The following is a 23426-nucleotide window of genomic DNA, read 5'->3' on the forward strand; positions in this document are numbered from 1 at the left end:
GAAATAATTATGAATTAATGAATAACTACACACAAAAACATGATTATTTGAGTTTTAGATTATACTGAGATCAAGGCTCACATTCCCTGAAGATCTTGACAAGATACAAAGTGTTTATTGTACAACTAAACAATGAAAGAAAAACATTTCCCTTAGCTGTACAATTCTTCTGTTAAGGATTTGTGATGTAATTATTGTGTGTAATTATGTCATATTGGTGTATTTTCGTTTGATATTTTGACCTTATTCTCAATTAAATTGTACATTTAAAATGAAACTAATCCAAAAAATACAAACAAATGATCAAATCAACCCTTTATGTTATATTGACAAACACACAGAGCTTGAAGACACACACAAGTCAAGTTTGATGAGTCTCACTTCAGCAAAGGATTTCATGTTTAAGAACAGGGGTCTAAATCCAGTTTACACTTTAGTGTTGTGTTTTAATATATAAATAAACTACCATTCAAAAGATTGGAGTCAGTAAAGTTTTTATTTTTATTTTTAATTAAAACATTTATTCAACAAGGATGCATTAAATTGAACAGTAAATACATTTATAATGTTACAAAAGATTTCTATTTCAAATCAAAACTTTCTATTCATCAAAGAATCCTGATGAAAATGTATCACAGTTTCCACAAAAATATTAAGCAGCACAACTGTTTTCAACATTAATAAGAAGTGTGTCCTGAGTAGCAAATCAGAATAGTAGAGTGATTTCTGTTAGATCATTTGACACTAGAAATCTATTTAAATCTATTTAATCAAATAATTTAATTTAAATTAAAATTTTAATTTAACTTATTTTATTTTAATTTGGGAGGGACAATGAAACATTTAGCTCAATTTGAGCTTCTTAACACTAGCTTTGGGTGAATTTAACTAAATATTATATTTTTCTTTAATGCATATTTTCATAAAATTAGTTTAAGACCAAACAATAATTAAAGACCCCTGCTCCAGAACATTTCAAAACTCTCCTTTGTAAGTTTCCAATTCTGAAACCAGGAGGAGTCTGATCATTCAAGCACAATCTTGGCATCCTGGAACATGAGATGCATCAAAACTGGCTGAGGACTGACAGGACCAGAGCAAGAAACAAACAGAGGGAAGAGAAAGAAAGGAGTGTTACCATTAGCAATGCCTGCTCCTGCAGTAATTGTTGCTGCAGTATCTCTAACTGCCGCTGTTCTTCCTCCAACTTATGTCTTATAAACTCCTATAGAGAGAGGGATGAAGAGAGAGAGAGAGAGAGAGAGAGAGAGAGAGAGAGAGAGAGAGAGAGAGAGAGAGAGAGAGAGAGAGAGAGAGAGAGAGAGAGAGAGAGAGAGAGAGAGAGAGAGAGAGGGGGGAGCAGTGGAGAAGGAAGAGATGGATCAGAATAGACTCAAAAGGATGGAATAAAAAGATATTTGAGGGAGCGGACAGATACACCTGTCTGTGCAGCCTTTCAAGATAGAGGCAGACATTTTAAAGTGTTTCTGATGGGCTTTTTAAAATGGCTGAAGACACCTCGACAGAGTGAAGAGATTTGTTCCACGCGCTTCATTCACTTACTGCGGTAGAGCCGTAACGTCACGCCGCTTTTATAATCTTAAAATGACATGCAGCGAGTGTTTACAAGTGGTTCCTGTCACTCTGAGGAATGTGTTGCGTATGTGTGAGTTTCTCCAGTCGTTTAGTGGCGGAAAACTGAAGGAAGTGTGATGTGAGGCATGTACATGTGAGGTCGTTTTGAAGAGTGTGTCCTGTGGCACATTGTGCACTAATTCATGCTGATTGGTCTTTTGTGTTTCTGTCAGTTTGAATTGTATTGAATGTAGGGCTGCACACGGCTCACCCACACACACACACTGCGTTTGAGAACCTGCTGCCATGGCAACCACTCCACAGACATTCCAGGGCCAGAGCTGTGCTGAGTGGAACACCCACGCTAGGCTGCGATTGGCCGTCCGGCTGCAGTTCTGTGACTGTGATTGGTTACCTGCTCTCTCTCTGCCATCCTCCTGTCCTCCTCTCGTCTCATGTCATCGAGTCTCCGGTGAGGAGCTTTATCCTGTTGCTGCCGCACCATCTCTCTCTCCTTCCTCTGTTGCTGTGTGTGTGTGTGAGAGAGAGAGAGAAAGAGAGAGTGTGAGTCACTTTAACATATTTGGCTGAAATAATGAGAGCCTTCCTGTTGCTAAAAATCATCTAATGCTTTTGAGAAGGGAAATTAGTAGGGAGAGAACGGGGAACATAGCCAGAGAAAAGAGAGAAAGCAAAAGTGACTAAGACATTGGGCACAGTTATGGTGAGAGGGTGAGTATAGTGATATTGGTGAGTCAGTGCACTGCGGTGCTGTATTCAGTCAGTTAGTGGCTAGATGGTGCTGGTGTCACCCTGTACATGGCCTATACAGCATGTAACTTTGGACAGCAAACCTAAACTCTATCATTCCTAACACAAGTCATTTTACAGTACAATTATTTATTTGAATTTAAATGTCCACTGATAGCAAGACAAAGTATGTTTGTGACAAAATTATGGGATTTTAAACTGTCTAAATGATATATATATATATATATATATATTTATTTATTTATTTTTATTTTTTTAATTACAAGTAGTATTAGAGATGATGAGAAAAACATCTTGAACTTCAATGGAAGAACATCTGACTAGTCAATGACAAATTTACTTTTATGAATATTGTGAAATATTACAATTTAAAATAATGGTTTTCTATTTGAATATTTGTTCGCACTTTAGTTTAGAGTCCAATTCTCACTATTAACTAACTATTAACGACGACTTTTGTCTCAAACTCATAATTACTGCTTAGTTTACCCAAAAATGAAAATTTCTGTCATTAATTACTCACCCTGATATTGTCCACACCCGTAAGAGCTTCATTCATCTTCGGAACACAAATTATGATATTTTTTTATTAAATCCAAGAGCTTCTGACCTCCCTATACACAGCAATGTCATAACCAATTTTAACGACATGAGGATGAGTAATTGATGACAGAAATTTCATTTTTGGGTAAACTAACCCTTTGAGTTTAGGCATTAGGTAGGAATTGGGTAGGATTATGGGATATAGAATATGGTCATGCAGAATAAGGCAATAATGTGTGCTTTATATGTACTAATAAACAGCCAATATCATAGTAATATGCATGCTAATAAACAACTAATTGATAGTGAGAATTGGACACTAAACTAATCTGTCTTGATTTAATTAGCTTAGCTGTTAGGGGCTTGACTTTGGGAATCTCTTAGTATACAAAGGCAGACATGAATATAATGGCTTATGATGTTCAGTACATAAATACACATACTCTTTTGTGTTGTGGCCTATTCATCACCCGATGTCTCTATCAGCTAGTGCAGGACTAATCAGGCAATCATGCTAATCATGTCCTTCCACAGTCATCCAGTGACAATGACCACTCAAACTAATTCAATTAAAAGTCTGACTTTGCAGAGTTCTTATTCATTTACCAGGCTTGTCTCTTAAATTCATCTACATGTGCCTCACAAAATTCCACAAATACCTCCCTGTGTTCACTTTAATGAAGAAAGACCGGCTCCAGATAAGAGAAAAATGTTCAGCACTTCAACAAACACTGCTGTAAATCTTCTGGCTGTGATGTACGGTTTATGTCAAACACTGAATATTCTAAAATGTTCTCCTAGTATAAACTTTTAGCCTCTTTTAGCCCCATTCAATGGAATGTTCTGATCTATGTTCAGTTCAACATTCATGGACAGGAGATAAAATCTAAAATACTTTAAGGATTAGGTCACTAAACAACAAAAATCTTGTCATTATTTACTCATGTTATTTCAAACCTGTATCACCTTTTTTCTGTGGAACCCAAAATTTAATAAAAGTAAATAAAGACTGGAGCTGTTTCGCTTCAGAAAAAGTTGCAAAAAAGCCCCATAAAATTATTATAAAAGTGACATTCATATTAATGGGTGATATGGCCCAAAAAAAAAAAAAATTCTGTTTTTGTTTTTTTCACTAAATGGTGATAAAGGTATATATTCTTAGATTTTCTACTTTTTTCTATTTTAAATGTTATTTCAAATCCTGCCCAATGTTGTCCTACAAACAACGTTCATATTGAAGGCTATGAAAACAAATATTGTGAATGTAACCATGTAGGCTATTTTATATATTATGTGCAAAAAAGGGTTAAAACACATTACATTCTAATATTGTAACATTTTAGCAAAATTTTTATTTCAGTCAAATTACTGCGCTACAATTCTATTTGGCTGTTTGTCTGTTTGGCGCTTCCGTGCGGCTGCGCTCGTTCACTGAAGTCTGTGAAGTTTAGCAGAGACTCGCTTACATTGTCCACTCCTGACAGCAAAATGGACATTTTTGCAAGACTTTCTAACATTTACAAATGGAGATTTTACCTGTGAAATGTAAGTTATGCACTGAGGAAAACACCACATCTCAAACAGCTCAAGTATCTGTCAGTACTCGTATACAGACCACCTTTTATGATTAGTACTCTGCCCTCATTATTTCCTGCGTGAAAAAAGACGATGTTCAGTGACTTTCATGCGCACATGCAAGCATGTGTACCTCCTCTAAGCGACGCCTCTGTTCTTTCTGCTCCTCTATCCGTTTCTGCCGGTCATGCAGCAGCTGGCGTTTGTGCTCCTCAGGGTCTCTGCGCTGAGCGGCGAGCTGCGCCTGCTGTCGTTTTAAGGCCTCTGAACGCTCCTTATTCTCTTGCTGCAGCCGCAGGAAATCCCTCCGCAATGTCGACTCACCAGGAACATTCAAAATAGAGCTTCAGACAGAAATAAACAGAGAAAGAGAGGAAAGTCAGATGATATAAACAGTTAATGTTTGCAAGGAGGACTGTACTGTGTGTTAATTTCTCTCCAAGTTACGTCAAGGGCATGTACTCATGTGCAAGTGAGTAAAGGGATTGATCCATGTTGAGTAATATGATAAAGCATTAATGGAGCATTACGAGGAACCTTCTATGCACATAAAACGGTTCCCTAAACAAATCCATTAAAGATGAAGTGTGTAATTTCTGCCACAAAGCTCCAAGTACAATTGCAAAAATAAGGATTGTTTCCAAAGAGCAGTTGTCATGATTTGATGATCCCACCTTAAACAAACAAATGGCTTACTTAATACTGACTCATTCAGACATGTAAAGACAGGTCTCAAATCTTTTCTCACAAGTTTTATTTTAATCAAAAGATAATTTCAATCAAGCCATGTATCAAGTCAGTTATCTACTACTTTAAGTCAATTCTCAAGGAAAATTGATTACCAAATCAAATCTCAAGCGAAATGATCTACTAGTTTACGTGAAGTCTCAGGTCAATTATCTAATAGTTTTAGTCAAGTTGCAAGAACATTTTCTTCCCACTTAAAGGGTTATTTCACCCAAAAATGAAATTTCTGTCATTAATTACTCACATTCATGTCGTTCCAAACCCATAAGACCTTCGTTCATCTTCAGAACACAAATTAAGATATTTTTCATGTTCAAGGTCCAGAAAAGTAGTAAAGACATCGTTAAAATAGTCCACGTGACTACAGTGGTTTAACCTTAATATTATGAAGCGACGAGAATGCTTTTTGTGTGCAAAAACAAAACAAAAATAACGACTTTATTCAACAATTTCTTCTCTACCCTGTCATTCTCCTACGCAGTTTACGTTAAAGACACATTGCAGAGCTTCTGTGTTTTACGTCAGAAAACTCCTATTAGCCGGCTCCTGCATCAGCATCACACGCATGCATCGTGCTGCTCACGTGAACAGTGTTGGCCAATAATGAGTCGGCATTCTGGCATAGAACCCAGAAACTCTGCAATGTGTCTAACGTAAACTGCGTAAAGTCACGTTGACTATTTTAACAATGTCTTTACTACTTTTTTGGACCTTGAATGTGGTAATTTCATTGCTTTCTATGGGAGATTAAAAAAAAACTCTACGATTTCATCAAAAATCTCTTAATTTGTGTTCTAATGATGAATGAAAATCTTACAGGTTTGGAACGACATGAGGGTGAGTAATTAATGACAGAAATTTCATTTTTGGGTGAACTAACCCTTTAAGTGCAGCTTGACCTTAGAGTTTAGCTAACGTAGAGTTTCCATCTCTGGTCTCTGTACATTAAAATGGGATAGGAGAAAGTATTTGAACATCATAAAATTCACAGACTTTATACTGCTAAGTTAGTAAGTTAACACAAAATGTCAATAACACTGGGGGGAGTTTCTGCAATATTGTGTAGTGCTATGTAGAACTGTGTAAACACAGATGCTGCTGTGTTTACCTGGATTCTCTCTCATCTCCTCTGTTCTCATCCTCTTCATCACTACCGCTGTACTCGTATTCAGTCTCCTCTGAGAGAAATCAAGACAAAATGAAAAAGCAAGAAACAGAGAGAGAGAGGAGGGCAGGAAAATAACGAGAAAGGCTTTAGGCATTAATATAATATGGCTCAACACAGTTTATGCATACTGCAGCACTTCTAAATCATCTGCACTCTTCCTTAACTGATACTGTATGAGCTCTAATAATACTGCTGAAGGCTGCTGGCTGGATGCTTCCATTTTTAGCTGTTCCTCTTTCTTTATAACCAAAAAGAAACATAATTCAAGACCAGCTGTGCTATTTGATTACTCAGTTACTCTAAGCTACACACAGTTATGCACAAGCACCCTATTTGTAGACCAAGGCAAAGATGAGCTCTGATTGGAAGGGAGTCTTGGTGACCTCACTGCACAAAGGCAAGCAGACAAACTTTATTACATCTTCTGTTCCACCACAGAGCTCCAGTGTGCAAATGGGTGGATACATACTTCATGCATCTGCATCTGTCCTTACTCTGATAACAAAACTGATTTAACTACTGAATTAATTATCAAGCGCTTGGGTCATGAAATGTTTGGGGCTTTTGTGATTAAAAAAGCTCTATTGTTCTTGTATTTTGTCTAAAACTATTTGTAAAGGCAACATTAAAGAAAACACATGACACATACCTTTTTCGCCGCGTTTCTTGCGTGTGCGGTCGATGTGATCTTTGAGCTGGATGCGGACCTGTCTCTCAGTGGGCTGGTCTCTGATGAACGAGTGCTTCAGGAGCTGTTCTGTGGATGGACGACTTGGATATGACTTCACCAGACAACCCTCGATGAAGTCAATAAACTTCTTAGACCTGAAAGAGACAGAAAAACATGCAAGAAACTAATGTATTAGCAACAAAGTCAATTCAAGAAAAAAAAAAAAAAGAAAAAAACTGATTATAGAATGCTTTTGTATAGGCCAGGGCTGTAGGGAATGCCCCACAGGCCTCAGGTCCGTGAGAAAGTTTCAGGCCAGTTACGATCAGTAAGATTTTTTAAATGTTTTTGAAAGAAGTTTCTTATGCTCACCAAGGCTGCATGTATTTAATCAAAACATGAAACATGAAATATTATTACAATTAAAAATGTTTTCTATTTTAATATATTTTAAAATGTAATTTATTCCTGTGATGGCAATTTTTTCAATTTTTCAACAGCCATTACTCCAGTCTTCGGTGTCACATGATCATTTTAATATGCTGATTTAGTTCTTATTATTATTATTAATGTTGAAAACAGTTGTGCTGCTTAAAGGGTTAGTTCACCCAAAAATGAAAATTCTGTCATTTATTACTCACCCTCATGTCGTTCCACACCCGTAAGACCTTTGTTAATCTTCGGAACGCAAATTAAGATATTTTTGTTTAAATCTGATGGCTCCGTGAGGCCCACATAGGGAGTAATGACATTTCCTCTCTCAAGATCCATAAAGGTACTAAAAACATATTTAAATCAGTTCATGTGAGTACAGTGGTTCAATATTAATAATACTAAATAAGTTGTTATTTTGGTTTTTTTGGCGCACCAAAAATATTCTCGTCGCTTTATAATATTAATATTGAACCACTGAACTCACACTGAACATGAACTGATTTAAATATGTTTTTAGTACCTTTATGGATCTTGAGAGAGGAAATGTCATTGCTACCTATGTAGGCCTCACGGAGCCAACGGATTTAAACAAAAATATCTTAATTCGTGTTCCGAAGATCAACAAAGGTCTTACGGATGTAAAACGGCACGAGGGTGAGCAATTAATGACAGAATTTTCATTTTTGGGTGAACTAACCCTTTAATATTTTTGTGGAAAAAATTCTTTGATGAATAGAAAGTTCAAAAGAACAGCATTTATTTGAAATCTGTATTTTTTTGTAACATTATAAATGTCAGTTGTCATATTTGATCAATTTAATGCATCCTTGTTGAATAAAAGTATTAAGCTCTGTTATTACTTTCAATATAAAGTTTTAAAGGAAAAAAATAATCTAAATCAAACCAAATCAAACAGACACACACTGAAAAAATACCAACAAAACAGGCTGTTTTAAACAGGAAGCAGAATATCTTACACATTATTGCTAACAGGACACAATTCAGTAAAACGAAATATGGCTGCCTTCTGAATTCAAACCCAACATATGCTCCATCTCTACTTCTATAACCAGCTGTTCAAGGGCAGGGCTCTGACCAGAAGGACCAAAATAACTCCAATCTAAAAAACTATAGCATGGCATGCCAATTTGTGACAACTGCAACCAACAGAAAGAAAGACAAAAACATAGATGAACTGAAGGTAGAAAGAGAACTAATTTTTCATCATGCAACAGCAATCTATATGTGTGAGGATGTAGGTGGGTGCAAAACTGCAGCTCCTGTCTGAAAAACATTATTAAACGAGGAAACCACATACAAAAAGAGAAGCTATATGGATGGCAGCGATCATAAGTATGCAGTGCATGTATATATAGACGAGGGGGAAAAAAGGGAGGGAAGGAAGAAGGAAAATATAGCTTGATCTTAAAATAGCAGCTGAAACAGTGTGTCCTCACCATTTCTTGGACTTCAGTTTAGGAGGAGGGTTCCGTGGGATAAGGAACAAAGCTCGCATAGGATGCATGTCACACAACGCTGAGGGAAAGAGCACAGAAATCAAACATGCTGATAAAAGACTCTTTCACCTATGTGCCCAATCATCATACTAACTGACTCAAGAGGTGACAACAATTCATGAACGAAAGCAGAACAGTGACTGGGCCGCTGCTACACGCTGTCCGTGTGAGCGTGTGAGAAAGACTATGACTAAGTGTTGTGCTGCATAAGTTATGACAATGAAGTACAGATCGACCTCTGTTACTCTATTACTCCTTTTGTTCCAACTCGCATAACAGGTATGGAAGAGAGGGAGGTTTAGTATTATTGCTTGGTTTGTAAATTTTTTTTAATATTTTTGAAAAAATGAAAACATGTCATATTAAGGCCCATTTACACCAAGGATGATAACTATAATGAAAACTATTAAGTTTTAATTATCATTTTAATTCTATGAGAATAGGGAAGTCCACACAATAAATATAATGACAACAACAGAGGAACGATATCCTTGGAATCACTTTCAGAAATGTTTTTCCAGCTGATGAACGATAAAACTTTGACAGCTCATCAGAATCCACCTGACTCTAAATAGCTTGAGCATTTAAAGCAGAAGACGACACAACTGAAGCATGTGCTTATTAGAAACAACGTTATTGCATATATCACCGTATGTGAGCGGTAAAGTGAAAGCAGCAACTGTGCAAACTCACATATACAATCATTTTTTGATTATTCACTTAAAAACAGGAGCTGTAATTGCGATTGTAATGTGAGTATCATGCTGCTGATATGAGGGACTGATAGTTATTTTGTTCATATTAAGGTCTGGATCCACACTGTAATGTAAGGATGTATCTGTAAACACAGTGTACTTACGCGGTGCTCCTTCAGCCATCTCTATAGCGGTGATTCCCAAAGACCAGATATCACTCTGTAAAATTAAAAAAAGGTTATTTTATTCAAGCAAAGTCACATACTCACACAAACACAATCAATACAAGAGGTGCAATAATAGGGATGAGCTGATTGATATTGAAAAATTCATACTTCCAATATTAATGTTGTATTAACAGGATCCTCACATAAAAATAAAACCCACTAATAATTGCATTGTTTATTGGTTATGTACATTAAAATGTATCATGAGCTTAAAAGTGAAAAACAAAGAACGTTGCCAATAAACAGTAGTTTAGAGGAACCATTTCTCCTGCAAGCAGTCGCAGACAATGCTATAGCCATTTAAACCAAACAGAGAGAAAGGTGTTGTATTCAGTACTACTTCACTAAATGTTGACCAAGCTAAATGTCACATATAATTGGTTGACAGGTTTTTATGGTCATTAATATTACTTTTAAAGTTTTTTCTCACAAGTTTTTGATTGACCATATTGTATTATTCTTTTTAAGCAAAAAAACAAACAATTAGTCCCATTTAAATGTTGATAATGGCTTTATAATGTTAAACTGATATAATTGAACATTCCCATTTTATCATCAGAATTCACAAAACCCTCTCCATGTGATAGAGGCGTCAGTATTGGTATCAGCATATGATAACAGGGCTTTATGTGATCTCAATATGGCAGCCACCATGAGAGAAGACCCTTATGCAGCTATTTCTAGACCACTGATCTGTTTAACATATTGTAAAATATTAATAGTCAAAAGCACTAATTGTTTCTTAAGATTAAAAATTGAAAATGCCTAGTGTACCTTTTAAAACAAAGACAATCGCTGTGTCCAAAATTTAATACTTCCCTACAATATAGTAGGTGAAAAACAGCATGCCAGCATAGTATGTCCGAATCTATAGTATTCAAAAAACAGTAGGCGGAAAGTACCCGGATGACCTAATATTTCTGCCGAGATTCTGAAGTGTGCATTCGATGGACATTTTACTATCACATGAGGACACCGTAGAGGAAGTGACCTTTTAAAACAAAGACAATTGCTGTGTCTGAAATTGAATACTTATGCTGGTAGGTCACATAATAATGACATCATAGCAAATGTAGTATATTCGAATTTCAGTCATACTACCTATATATTTTTAACGATCACAAAGTAAGTTCAAATTCACATGTAGTACCTACTCAGACAGTATGTGATTTCGGACACAGCAAATGTGACCCACACACTGTGTGTACACTACCATTCAAAGGTTTGAGGTCAGTGAGATTTTTAAAGAAATGAAAATGTTTATTCAGCAAGGACGTATTAAACTAATTAAAAGTGACAGTAAAGACATTTATAATGTTATAAAAGATTTCTATTTCAAATCTGCTGTTCTTTTAATCGTTCTGTTAAATTAAAGAATCCTGAAAAAAATATATCACAGTTTCCACAAAAATATTAAGCTGCACAACTGTTTTCAACAGTTCAATTCAAGAAATTACTTGAGAATCAATTCAGCATATTAGAATGATTTCTGAATGATCATGTGACACTGAAGACTGGAGTAATGATGCTGAAAATTCAGCTTTGCCATCATATGAATGAATTACATTTTAAAATAGAAAATTATTTAAATTTGTAATATTTCACAATATTACTATTTTTACTGTATTTATGATCGAATAAATGCAGCCTTGGTGAGCATAAAAGACTACTTAAAAAAAAAAAAAAAAAAATCTTTCCAACCCCAAGCTTTTGAACAGTGTGGTGTACATCAACAGTCAGAAGCTCATTTTACCCTGTAATCATATGTGGAGTCAGGATTCTCATCACAGGCAATGACTTCTGGGGCCATCCAGTAGGGAGTGCCAATGAAAGTGTTTCTTCTGCCGACTGTACGATCCAACTGTGCGCTCACCCCAAAATCCACTACAGAGAGAGTGAGAAAAGAGGAAGCAATCAAGGTCTGTAATATTACAGGACACATTTTGCTTTCAAAGTCTTACGAAACCTGTTGCACAGCCAAAATGTTTATATTCATCTGCGCTAAATCTTTGCTTCTCATACAAGCCGACACACTCTTCTACTTCCACCACACTCTCCCTCAGGTTGTGGTGTGTGAAGATATTTTTGTCATGGTGTCAGGCCTATATTAATGAGCTTTGGTGCTTTGCTCTAGTTGTTAAAAGATGATGTTCTCTAATCAGACAGTATATAGGCTAGACAACACGCACACTCAAACACACAAAACCGGGCTACACAAATCAAATATCACAGAAACAGACAGTTAATGAGTTAGTCTGTTTTTTTCTGTTTTGTGTCAAGCAAATATCCCACTCACCGAGTTTAACCTCTGCATTCTCTGTAAGCAGTACATTCTGTCCCTTGATGTCTCTGTGGATGACTTTGTGAGTATGGAGGTGAGACAGACCCTGAGGAACAGACAGTGTTTACTGGCTGTGCGACATTACATATAATTACATAAAGCTAAAAGATCAACTCAAGTAAGGCTGCAGATAGGAATCATGTATCAGGCATGTAATGTGTATTGTTAAAGACCGCATGAAACAAAAATTGCGATCTCCTTTTCTTCTACATTGTGACATATACAGGTGCCTGGAAGGGATGGATTATTGTCCCACACACGCGCCGGTGCACACGTCATCAGAAAAGAGATTTCGTTGCGAGGAGTTAAGGCCCGTTCACACCAAGAACAATAACTATAAAGATAATTATAACGATAACTACTGTATATTTGCGTCCACACCAACGAACGATAATGGTCTGTTTATTCTAAGCTCACACACTGAGGTTTCAAAGTGTGTACAAAATTTTTTCGCTGTTCTTGTTGCACTTACACGGCTTTAACCAGCAGATGTCGTCAGCATGCTATGTTTTGAGTGAATAGCTAGTGTAATCGATCTAATCTAACAGTGAATTTAGCTGACGTAGTCAATATAGTGAAATAAAAACAACGCCTAGTCTTTTTCACTGCAATTTCAAAGGAAGTGTCAAAACTAGCACTGGATACCTGAAGTCATTTTATGTTACACTATTTGCTAGCCTGGCATAATGATCTCATCGTTAATACTTTTCACCATTTATTCTGAGGGTATGACCAATTGTTTTCCATATATCCATTTTCTTTCAAGTATCCTTAAAAAAGGGGTTTTGACTTGTCAAACAGTGGTGGCTTTTTCTGGACCTCGGTGATTAACTTCTCTGCAATGTCGTCTGCCATTTTAAATGCACAAGCCCTTAAATTACAATGGATTCTGATTGGCTGTCAGTGTTTTATCGTTCAACAGCTGGAAAAAAATCATACTGAAAGTGAGCTCAATGATATCGTTATCTTTATAGTTATCGTCTTTGGTGTAAACGGGCCTTCAGTGTTTTTGATTAAAGACTACGAATGCACAGGTATTTAAGAAAAAAAAGATAGGCACAGATAAATCATTCATAAAAAACACTGCGAAAAGAATTGTCAATTTTGATTTCATGGTGACTTTAAGAGTCTCACTCTCAGTATCTCTCTGCAGATATAAGCGATCCAGTCTTCTTTCAGAGAGTTGCCCTTTGTGTTCTTCACCAAGTCTGTCACCGAGCCGGCGCCACAAAACTCCATCACCAACTAAACAAAAACACACAAAATTTACATATATGAAACTGCAAACTAATACAGGCCATTTTTTCCAAATCAACAAGGTCCAAGACCTCTAAATATCAACATTTCATGCTAAACCATTTCAGTTAATGGCAGACTATAGACGTATTTGATCATAGTGTCATGATCCAGGACTTTTAGCAATTATGAGATCAGTTATAAGGTCAGAAGTCGCAGGTTGTGCAAGTGAGGAAGCACAGACCCAGAGCTGGTCATCGTGTCCAGGCGGACTCTTCTTGACGAAGGCTCCGTAGTAGGTGGCAATGTTTCTATGGTGACTGTACTTCTTCAGCATGTTAATCTCAGCTTTAATCTCCTCCTCCTCTTCCTCAGTCACATCCATGACCTTTATGGCCGCCAGCTGACCCGTCTTAACATGACGACCCTGAGACAGAAAGAATTTCAATAGCAAGTAGCATAGAAATGACTAATTTACTAACTTTATTTGTTAATACACCATAATCAGAGTAAATGAGGCAGTGAGGCATAGAAGTATACAAAAATACACTCATTCATTCAAAAATACACTAAAAAATACGTCATTCACAAGTGTGGGGTCAGTAAGGTTTTTTTAAAGAAATTAATACTTTTATTCAGCAAGGACGTATTAAATTGTTCAAAAGTGACAGCAAAGACATTTATAATGTTACAAAAGATTTCTATTTCAAATAAATGCTGTTCATTGAACCTTCTATTCATCAAAAAATCCTGAAAAAAAAATTAATCACAAATGTTGCTGAAGCACCAAAATCAGCATATTGATTTCTGAAGGACCATGTGACACTGAATACTGGAGTAATGGCTGCTGAAAGTTCAGATTTGCTGAATAAATGACAGTTTCAAACATATTAAAATAGAAACTAAATTGTAAATAATATTTTACAATATCACCGTTTGTATTTTTGATTAAAAAAAATAGACATGGGGAGTATAAAATATTTCTTTCAAAAAACTTACATACCACAAGCTTTTGAATAGTAGTGTATGTATTTCCACACAATTTCATCAGACAAAAAGGTTTTTTTATATATTAATACATAACATAACAGTATATAAATATATAACATATGGACTATTTGTCTGTTCTTCATGACCTTGTTCTCATTTGCATATAATTACCCTTTCAAAATAACTATGGCAAAACCATAGTACTTTGAGAAATACCACAGTAAGACACATTGTATACACTGGTCTACAAACTACATATTCAACACAACACTAAAACTAGGCTGGATAAACTACCTCACTGTCTACCCATAAGCTAAACGCATTCATCATACACACCACATCCCTTTATAACCTACAGTTCACACTCATACACCATGACATAAACTATATCCTCACTACAGTCTACAAATGAAACATTTTCCAAACAACACAGCCTGAAGTACAAATTACACCCTACACACTCTGTAAAGGCGGCTTATGCCATACATTGCAATAATTACAGAGGCCTTTAAAATCACTATTTAAGTCTGCAAGTATAATGACTTATTACAAACTAACGTCATGTGATTCCTTAAAAATTAAGTGTATTTTTTTTCTCTTTTAAAATACTCTCTCCTATCCCAGCTTAATATGCAGACTATAAGTGAGCCATTAGTAGACTGATTTATCCAAAAAGTGTAAACATACCTGACTAACCAAAAACAGCATCACTGGTTTAACCAATGGAGTGTGTTTTGGACGGGACTATACGTTTGACTGACCAACAGGAGATGAGGGGAGTTTTATAGGAAATCTGTTTGAAAACCATCACTATTATTCCAATTGCGTTTGATGGCAATATTAGTACAGAAATTACACAATTTAGCGTTAAACATTGGAATTTATCTGCATTCATTCTGTTCTCCATTCATTCTGCTCTGTCAGCTTCCTCCCCTCGTCCAGGCGTCTTCATCTCAACGGCGAGTATTGACAGGTCTGAGCACAGCTGCAGTGATCTGAGGTACTCTGTGTGTTATTGCACCACGCTGAGAGCGCAATGACATTCTCACACATGCTCTCACGTACACATGCTTTAAACCACTTTTGTCCGCTGTTGCTCATGTACCAGCATCTCTAATCCATCTCCCAGTAAATCCATCATCACTCTCGCTCTCAAACACATGGTACATACCTCAATTTTTCTAAGAACACAAATGGGAGTTTTATTTATCATCTAAGGGGTCATCTACTCTTGCTAAGTAACACAAGATAGCATTTAAGAAATATCATCATCCCTCTTTCTCCCGCCCTTTCCATCTGTATCTCACCTTGTACACTTGTCCGTAGGTGCCATTGCCCACGACTTCCACCAGCTCAAAGATTCCTGCTGGGTCCTGACAGAGAGAAACAATTTTTAAGATCATGAAATCATATAATCATGCAAACCCCCTAAAATAAAAACTGTAGAGGGAAATTCATTTGGATTTACTTTTGTCCAATGACAATAAAACCCCAGAATACCATAGAGGCTTAGGCCAGAAACATACTTTACTCAAGAATGTGAACACAGATGCCAGAACTTGACCAACATACTGTCAACAAGCAGTCTGGCTGAACATTTTATGATGTGCACTCGTGTTGACAAAGCAAACCTCAGGGGAAGGTAGAGGAACCTAGAGTTATTTAAGTCTGTGCCATTAAAACGTTAAAAATAAGACCAATACCATGCATTTAGAATATAGATAAGGTGAATTTCATTTTATGCCGACTTTAAGATTTACTATTCAGTCTCTTAACTGGAAGAAAAATTTTTTATGCTAATATATTTATAGCATCCCCTTGTGGCAATGCTGAGAATTAATAAATTGTGGTCGGACATTTCAGTATGCAGCGACACATGAAATAGAGCTAGCAAAGCCAGAATTTTGTGTACTTGCCCTGGATATGTTTTGGCCATATTAGTCAGAACTTCACTCTCTGTACTCTCTATTCTGTCACTCTCAGGGGAAGATATCCAAACTACATGATCTGAACAAAGTCTACGATGATCAGAAAATAAAATATTTCATGTCCTAAATCAAGCTTATTTTTGGAGGTTATTTTTCTGTCTTAGACAAGCGGCTCCCTGCTGGCTCAGGATGGCAATGACAGAACCATTACCTGCTCAGCCATTGAGAACAATGTTTTTACAAACCCCAAGGTTTAAAAAGGGAGTTTATGTGGCATTGTTGTGTATTAAGACCCATTATGCAACTCTCAAGCAGCTTTATGTACCTCTAATGTGTGGCTTCAGCTGGGGAGCATAGCCAAAAACTAGAATGAGTAGAGGGTTAAAAACAGCCAGCGCAGCACATACACACACACAGTGTGATTCAATATGGCCTCGGTACAGCTCTGTGGGTGGACAAGGCTAACGTTCTTCCTAGCTCTCACACACATATACACACCACGTTCATCTCACTCTCATCTGCCTCCAATAACTGCAATCTTTTTCTCTCTCACTCTCTTCATCTCCCTTTTTATCTTTTCCTCTCTCTCTCTCTCTCTCTTAAAGAGATCTGGAGTGGCGAGCTGTAAGTGAGCAACACGCTCTTATGTGAAACATCGGTAAGAGGGTGAATGGAAATGAGAACAAACACAAACAGGATTAAAAACAAGACCGTTTATAACATAAAATAGCATGTCATATCAAACATATATTTTTGTGCCCTTATAATATTCAAACTGAGTTTACAACGATCATCAAAGGAAATTAGTCTATACTCCTAGAGAGCATCTGTCTCAGAGAGAGAGAGATGACACATAAGCAGGGAAATGAATAAATGAGCCAATGAATAAGATGATAAACAGATAATAATAAGGCTTTCCCTGGAGACTGCAGGGGGGAAGGACGTTTAGTGAAAAGGTTGCCTGTGGCTTTTCAAAAATTAAAAATACAGGATAAATCTTTTAAATGTGTCAGTGTATGTCCATGCATGTGTGATGAATGACAGGACAGCACATAAACTGCAATGTGCCAATAGAAATACATGCTAATATATGTCAATATTCACTAAAACGCCCACCTGAAACGTACAGAAAAAACATCAAAACAAATAAAAAAAAAAATCATGCTAACATAAAAGATGAGCAAATTAGACTACTAAACTTCTTTGAAAACAAACTGTAATTGAATCTTTGAACAAAATGTAATTTGCAGTTTCTCTAAACCCCTCCTTTCTGTGAGCATACTCTGCTCTGACTGTGATTGGTCAGATGGCCCAGTCTGTTATGACTGGTCCACCGCTTACTGCGTGTGACAGAAACTAAACGCCTTTTATCATATTGGAATTTCAGCTCCGGATTCTTTCTCAGCACTTGATACACAGTAGGGCTTGTCACAATAGTTAACTCTGGGTCATTCTAAACCCCGGGTAAACGTAATCCTGCCTCATGTTTCACACTGCTCATAATTTACCTGGGGTTAACAATTAATCCTGGGTATTCATAAGATGACGTTTCACACTGTACATTCCTAAACCCTGAGTTAACTTCCTGTCATTGATTGGATAAACAGCACGCAACCTGCTTACATAAAAGCTCTAACATTGCGCATGCTCGTAATGTCAACTGTACTATCAAGTTTATACTGAATGGACATTTCGGACTATAAAGGTAAGAATAAAACTGTCTCTTCTTCACTCAAATTGTTGCGTTTTCTGTCAGCAATTGTCAATTTTTCCTCTCAAACGCTGAATTTACTGTTTATATACAATGCGCAGTGTTTCCATGACTGTCCAAAGCAGGCAGTTATGAGGCACGCAATTGGTTGTCTGTTGCTAAGCGTCTAGCTGTAACATTCTAACACTGCATCATTACACACTGTACAAGTTTGGCAAAAGCGGTGCAAACCCTGCTCCGGAGCAGGGTTTCATAACCCCAGGTAAAAAACGGTGCTAACCCCACTTCTAAATTACAAGTGTGAAACGTTCCTTTACCTGGGGTTAAAAGCGGTGTTAAGAACGACGATAACCCGGAGTTAAGCGCAGTGTGAAAAGCCCCAGTGATACAAACAGTAACAATGGCGTCTTTTTTTCCTGCATCAATTCCAGCCCGAGTCCTCATCCTTTTGAAATGCATGCAAAGTGGATTCGCAGTGCTGAAAATAGTCTTCTCGACATGTTGACAACACAAACCAAACTCTTCCAGGCCTCGGCTACAACTACAGTGTTTGAGGGCGGGTCAATGGAGACGTTGTTCACGGGCAGCCAATGAAATTGGAATTATGCAAATTTGTTACATAGGTATGTAACAGGAAGTGAGACTGGAATTGCTGACGACTTGTTTCAGCAGTTCAGAATCAATTCTTTAATTTAGGAGACAATAACTTTATTTGTTATGCACTTTGATCTTTAAAACTTTGCAAGACATTCACAAACAGCTACGCATTGCATGAAAAGTAATATTCGAAAAAGCATAATTGGGGCACTTTAATACGGGTAGAAGTTAACACATCTAGACTACTTAGTTTCTGTCACATAAAATACCTCAATAAACCAACTTAAGTTTGGAAAACAAAAACAGCTGGGAAATATACAGAACAGCATGCAGCTATCTGACAGGGAGATGAAGCCATTAGACACTAAAGTAATGCCCATCAGAGCCAGCCTACGGTTATCAATATTTAAGCATTACTAGATCAAGTTACATCATTAACCTCCAACCTCATGAATTCAGAAACCAATAAACATTAATAAATATTTTCTCCTTGCCAATGTATAGCAAACATCTGGCTTTATGCATGTGTACTTCAGCTGGTTTATTCGACAGCTGGTTTATTTTGATCAGCCAATGACAAGCTTCTGTTACATTTTGTAAGGTATAACAGATTTTTCTAGTCATCATGCATATTCATTAGTTTGTGTTTAACCAATATCTTACATCATTACTATTTGATATTATGGTTCCTATTATGATGTCATAAGCATTTATCTCATTTACATAAGCAACCTAACTGTCAAATGGCTGCTATTATGATTATGTAATAGACCAATTTAAATATATGATTTACAAGCAAATAAATTCACCTGCTTCTGTGCCAAGTTTGATGCTCTGGCACGTCAACGTTATTTAAAAGTGATCCTTACAAGAACTGAAACTGAGATGACCAAGGTGAACTGGATAGCAGGTTGCTCTCAAGTTCAAAAACAATACAATGAAACTTCCACCTCGGCCGTGTGCGATTCTAGCTGGAGGGACACATGTAAGGCAGAACTCTTGAGATAGTCTAAATGTGTTTTGCTCCTCTAAACATGCGTCTATGTGAGCATGTGAGAGACGTGGTACGTGGGTGTTATATAGGACAGCTATCAAACAATGAGCTTAAGTGAATCATCGTGCTCTTTCTCCCTCTCTAGGGGCAATATCAGACACATCACACCCTGGAGAGCTGTGCCCAGGAACTCACTGTACCAACACACAAGAGAGATAGAGAGTTACGGCCAGAGCTTTATCATTTATGGCATATTCACAACGCCACTCACACACGTAACTGCTTAAGTGTCAAAACGATGGAGTCCTATCATGTTTATGTCCAGTCCACAAGGCTCAAAGCAGTTATTTAGGGGGGATGCATACCTCAACAAACTATTAAAAACATTTTTGTCAATTGAAATAAAGCTGGAAAATAAAATAGAAATACTAGATGGAAAAAAATAGTAGTAAAAAATGTTGCCTTGGCAACTAACTAAATGATTGGAGAAGACTGAAATACGTCACCAAATACGTCTTGTCATTTCACACACAGGAAGACAGAGTTACTGTATGGCATTCTGATTAAAACAAGTAAGTAAAATAAGTTTAAGTTGAATTACTAAATAATTAGAAATAAAAGCTAAAAGTGAAATGGAAATATAAGTAATTTAAGCATAAATGGTAAAACAAAAAAAACCTAATACAAATGACAAAAGCACATAAAAATGAAACAGTAAAATGAAACATGTTTCTTTGTGAATGACAAATAAGTTACCTTATATATATGCAGGAATTCACCTAATTAGTGAGCATAATTAGCCCTAAGACACTGGATTAGCCACCTGCTAACATACCACTAAGCTAGATGACTAGATTAGCCTTCTGCTTGCACATTAAATACACAAGGACTATTCTAGTATACAACATATGCTAGCTATTCAGAGGCTATTGTAGGTAAAGTGCAAAGGTTTGGGGTCAGTAAGATTTTTTATTTAAAGAAATTAATACTTATTATTAGCAAATATGCATTAAATTGAGCCAACGTGACAGTAAAGGCAATAGTACAATGATTTCTTACTATTCATCACAGAATCCTGAAAAAAAATCATTTCATTCAAGAGATATTTTAAATTTTAAAAATATTTCACAATACTGCTGTTTTAATGTATTTTTGATCAAATAAATGCAGAGAATTCTTCGAAAAATATTCCAAAACCTTACTGACCCCAAATTTATGAATGCTTGTGTATTAAGTAAGAGATTATTTGCTGCTAAAATATACTAGGCTAGTTTCCTGTAAAAAATAAACTTTGGTAAAGGATTATCATCTTCTTGCCATGTAGTCTGGATTAATGTCAAGATAATAATCTGCCCACTTCTGAATACTAAGTGGGCAACTAATTTTCTCTCTTCACAAAATGGACTCAATCATTGCTGTAAAAATATCAAATTTATCCATTAACTGAGACTTTCCAGCATCTGGCCAGTAGGTATGGAACGTAGGGAAGCTATAAAAACACAGTTCACTGAATCATTCCATCACATTTGTATTGTATGTAAACACAAAAAGAGCGATGGCCTAAATGGAAAGTTACACTAATGTTTTGCAGGGCATTCCCCATACAACAAGGGAGCTATTCTAAGATTACAGAGCAAGCCTATTCAGTGTCAACGCTTATTTGCAAGGTAGGCCCTCCCAAACCACAAATGTACGTGAGTGAGAGAGACCTAGACTTAGACACACAGAAATACATAAACTCTCAAGGCCTTGATTATTATATTACACGATACAGGCCCAAGACTCACCTGCTCGCAGGAAATAATCAATCTCGAGCTTGTAAACCTTTAAGATCATTTTTAAAAGCTCGTTGATGTATTTAAATTATCCCCATAACTCATAAATCATACTGTTATGGATTTGTTTGGGTGTGAAGGCCTCTGGCAGGTGCAGGTAGGTGAACACACTCTCACGCTCACTCACCCGCAGGGCGGCCAGGTCGATGTCATCCAGACTCCGCGTAGGTGCGTTTTCTGACATTTTTGCAACGATTTCAGAAGGAAATTCAAGATACGTACTCCAAAACTGCAGCTACGACCGCGGTATTATTTTATTAGTATGCTTCTTTCAAGGGACAGTTCAGAAAAACTTGTGAGGTCCCCCGAGAAACATTTGTCTTGTCCCCGCCGCGACCAGTTTAACTGACAACAGCTGCAGGATTTCTGACCATAAAATGTTTGTTTCTTCTTTATCGGAAAACAAAGGGTTCTTTAAGGCTAAGTGATCCGGTTCTTCAGGCAAGTGTTAGCCGGAGACGATCGAGAAATGCCTAGCGAGCATTTATCGATGATAAAGGCTGAGGTTGAGCCTATAATCCTGAAGATTGCATGGCAACATTTACATGAGCTTGAATCAGATGTGCCACACTGCGCTCCGTCTCTACACTCATTTTGGCAGCACTGCGTAAGTTAAGCCAAGCCTACCTCTGTCAAAACCAGTAGAATAATATATACACGAGCAGTATAAATCACAAAATATATAAATAAATAGGCAGAACTTCAAGGTATGTGAAAAGCCGAGCTCCAAAACAGCGGCGCTCGTGATATCCGCGTCAATCTGCCACTGAAGCCGTCATGTTACGGCGCAACCCACGCACACGCCTTAAACAGGATTTCTGTGTAGCTTTCGATGTTACAGTTCGGCTCAGTTAATGTCCACAGTTTTTAAAAGTCTCTACAATGTTTATCGGATTGAAATACACGTTCCTGGTGTCAAAAACAATAAGTGTTTACGTCGAATAAAATTCCGCCCGCCTGGCAAACTTTCATTCCCTCCTGATGTCAGTCAGCGGCACCTCCCGGTGGTGCGCAAAACCTCCGCCGAATTGTTGGAGAGAAAGAGAGGGGGAAGAACGGGAAATCATAAACAGGACCTTGTTTTTAGCCCGGACCCTTTAAGGCAGCGACTTGTCACGATGCATACATAATAATATTATTATTCAGATATTCGCCAACGAGTCGCCTCGGGAATCAACTTTGTCCTTTTGCTGTAATCTCGTTTGTTTTGATGTGTCAGATTTAACTTCTCTCTCCTGTCTTGGTATGATCCTATCCTACTTCTGCTGTGGTCGGGCTGTGACGTCCCTCCTCTGCAAGAATACACAACACTCTGTTTTCCAGCCACTTTTCCTTTTTTTCCTCCCTCCCCTACACTTCTCACTCCCTTCTTCCTGGACTGTGCTACGGTGCTACAACAGGGACAAACTACCCGAATAAGCTTGTTACAATGGAGACAGGTGGTACCGGGATAATACCTCCATAACTTTAGCAGAACATAATCACACAAGTTGTTTGGTTTTTTTGTTGTTGTTGTTGTTGTAATTTTGGAGACTTTACATTGACTTCTATTGCTTTTATACTAAGTTCATGATTTTTCTGTCCTCATAAACTTACATAAGCCTAACTCTCACACCTTAACACTTTTATAATTTAAGACATAATTTAGTATGTTTATTAAAGGGATAGTTCATCTGAGAAAAAAACTAATAATGATAACTTTCTGTCATGATTTGCCCGCCTCATGTCGTTCTTGACTTTCTTCTGTGGAGCACAAAAGAGCGGTCACCACAAGTTTCCAACGTTCTTCAAAATATCTCCTATTTTGTTCTGCAGAAGAAAAAGTCATTCAGGTTTGGAAATGACATGAGGGTGGGTAAATTATAGAATTT

At 37.0% G+C, this 23426-nt stretch overlaps 1 protein-coding gene across 3 annotated transcripts in view; it reads right to left on the reverse strand.

Moving 5' to 3' along the window:
- mink1 (misshapen-like kinase 1) overlaps window positions 1–22892 on the reverse strand; it is a 40810-nt gene extending 17918 nt beyond the window's left edge. For all 3 annotated transcript variants that reach the window (XM_051893162.1, XM_051893161.1, XM_051893160.1), the window contains exons 1-13: window positions 21683–22892; window positions 15798–15863; window positions 13745–13927; window positions 13399–13509; window positions 12220–12310; window positions 11677–11807; window positions 9861–9915; window positions 8942–9020; window positions 7029–7204; window positions 6320–6389; window positions 4598–4808; window positions 1991–2101; window positions 1139–1225 (exon numbers count right to left, since the gene is read on the reverse strand). In XM_051893162.1, the coding sequence (XP_051749122.1) occupies window positions 1139–1225; window positions 1991–2101; window positions 4598–4808; window positions 6320–6389; window positions 7029–7204; window positions 8942–9020; window positions 9861–9915; window positions 11677–11807; window positions 12220–12310; window positions 13399–13509; window positions 13745–13927; window positions 15798–15863; window positions 21683–21739 (1428 nt within the window). In that variant the 5' untranslated portion in view covers window positions 21740–22892. The remainder of the gene's footprint in view (window positions 1–1138; window positions 1226–1990; window positions 2102–4597; window positions 4809–6319; window positions 6390–7028; window positions 7205–8941; window positions 9021–9860; window positions 9916–11676; window positions 11808–12219; window positions 12311–13398; window positions 13510–13744; window positions 13928–15797; window positions 15864–21682) is intronic.
- Between the last annotated feature and the right edge of the window lie 534 nt (window positions 22893–23426).

Source organism: Ctenopharyngodon idella, chromosome 5 (genome assembly GCF_019924925.1).
Source record: "Ctenopharyngodon idella isolate HZGC_01 chromosome 5, HZGC01, whole genome shotgun sequence".
In the NCBI taxonomy this organism is placed as follows: Eukaryota; Metazoa; Chordata; class Actinopteri; order Cypriniformes; family Xenocyprididae; genus Ctenopharyngodon; species Ctenopharyngodon idella.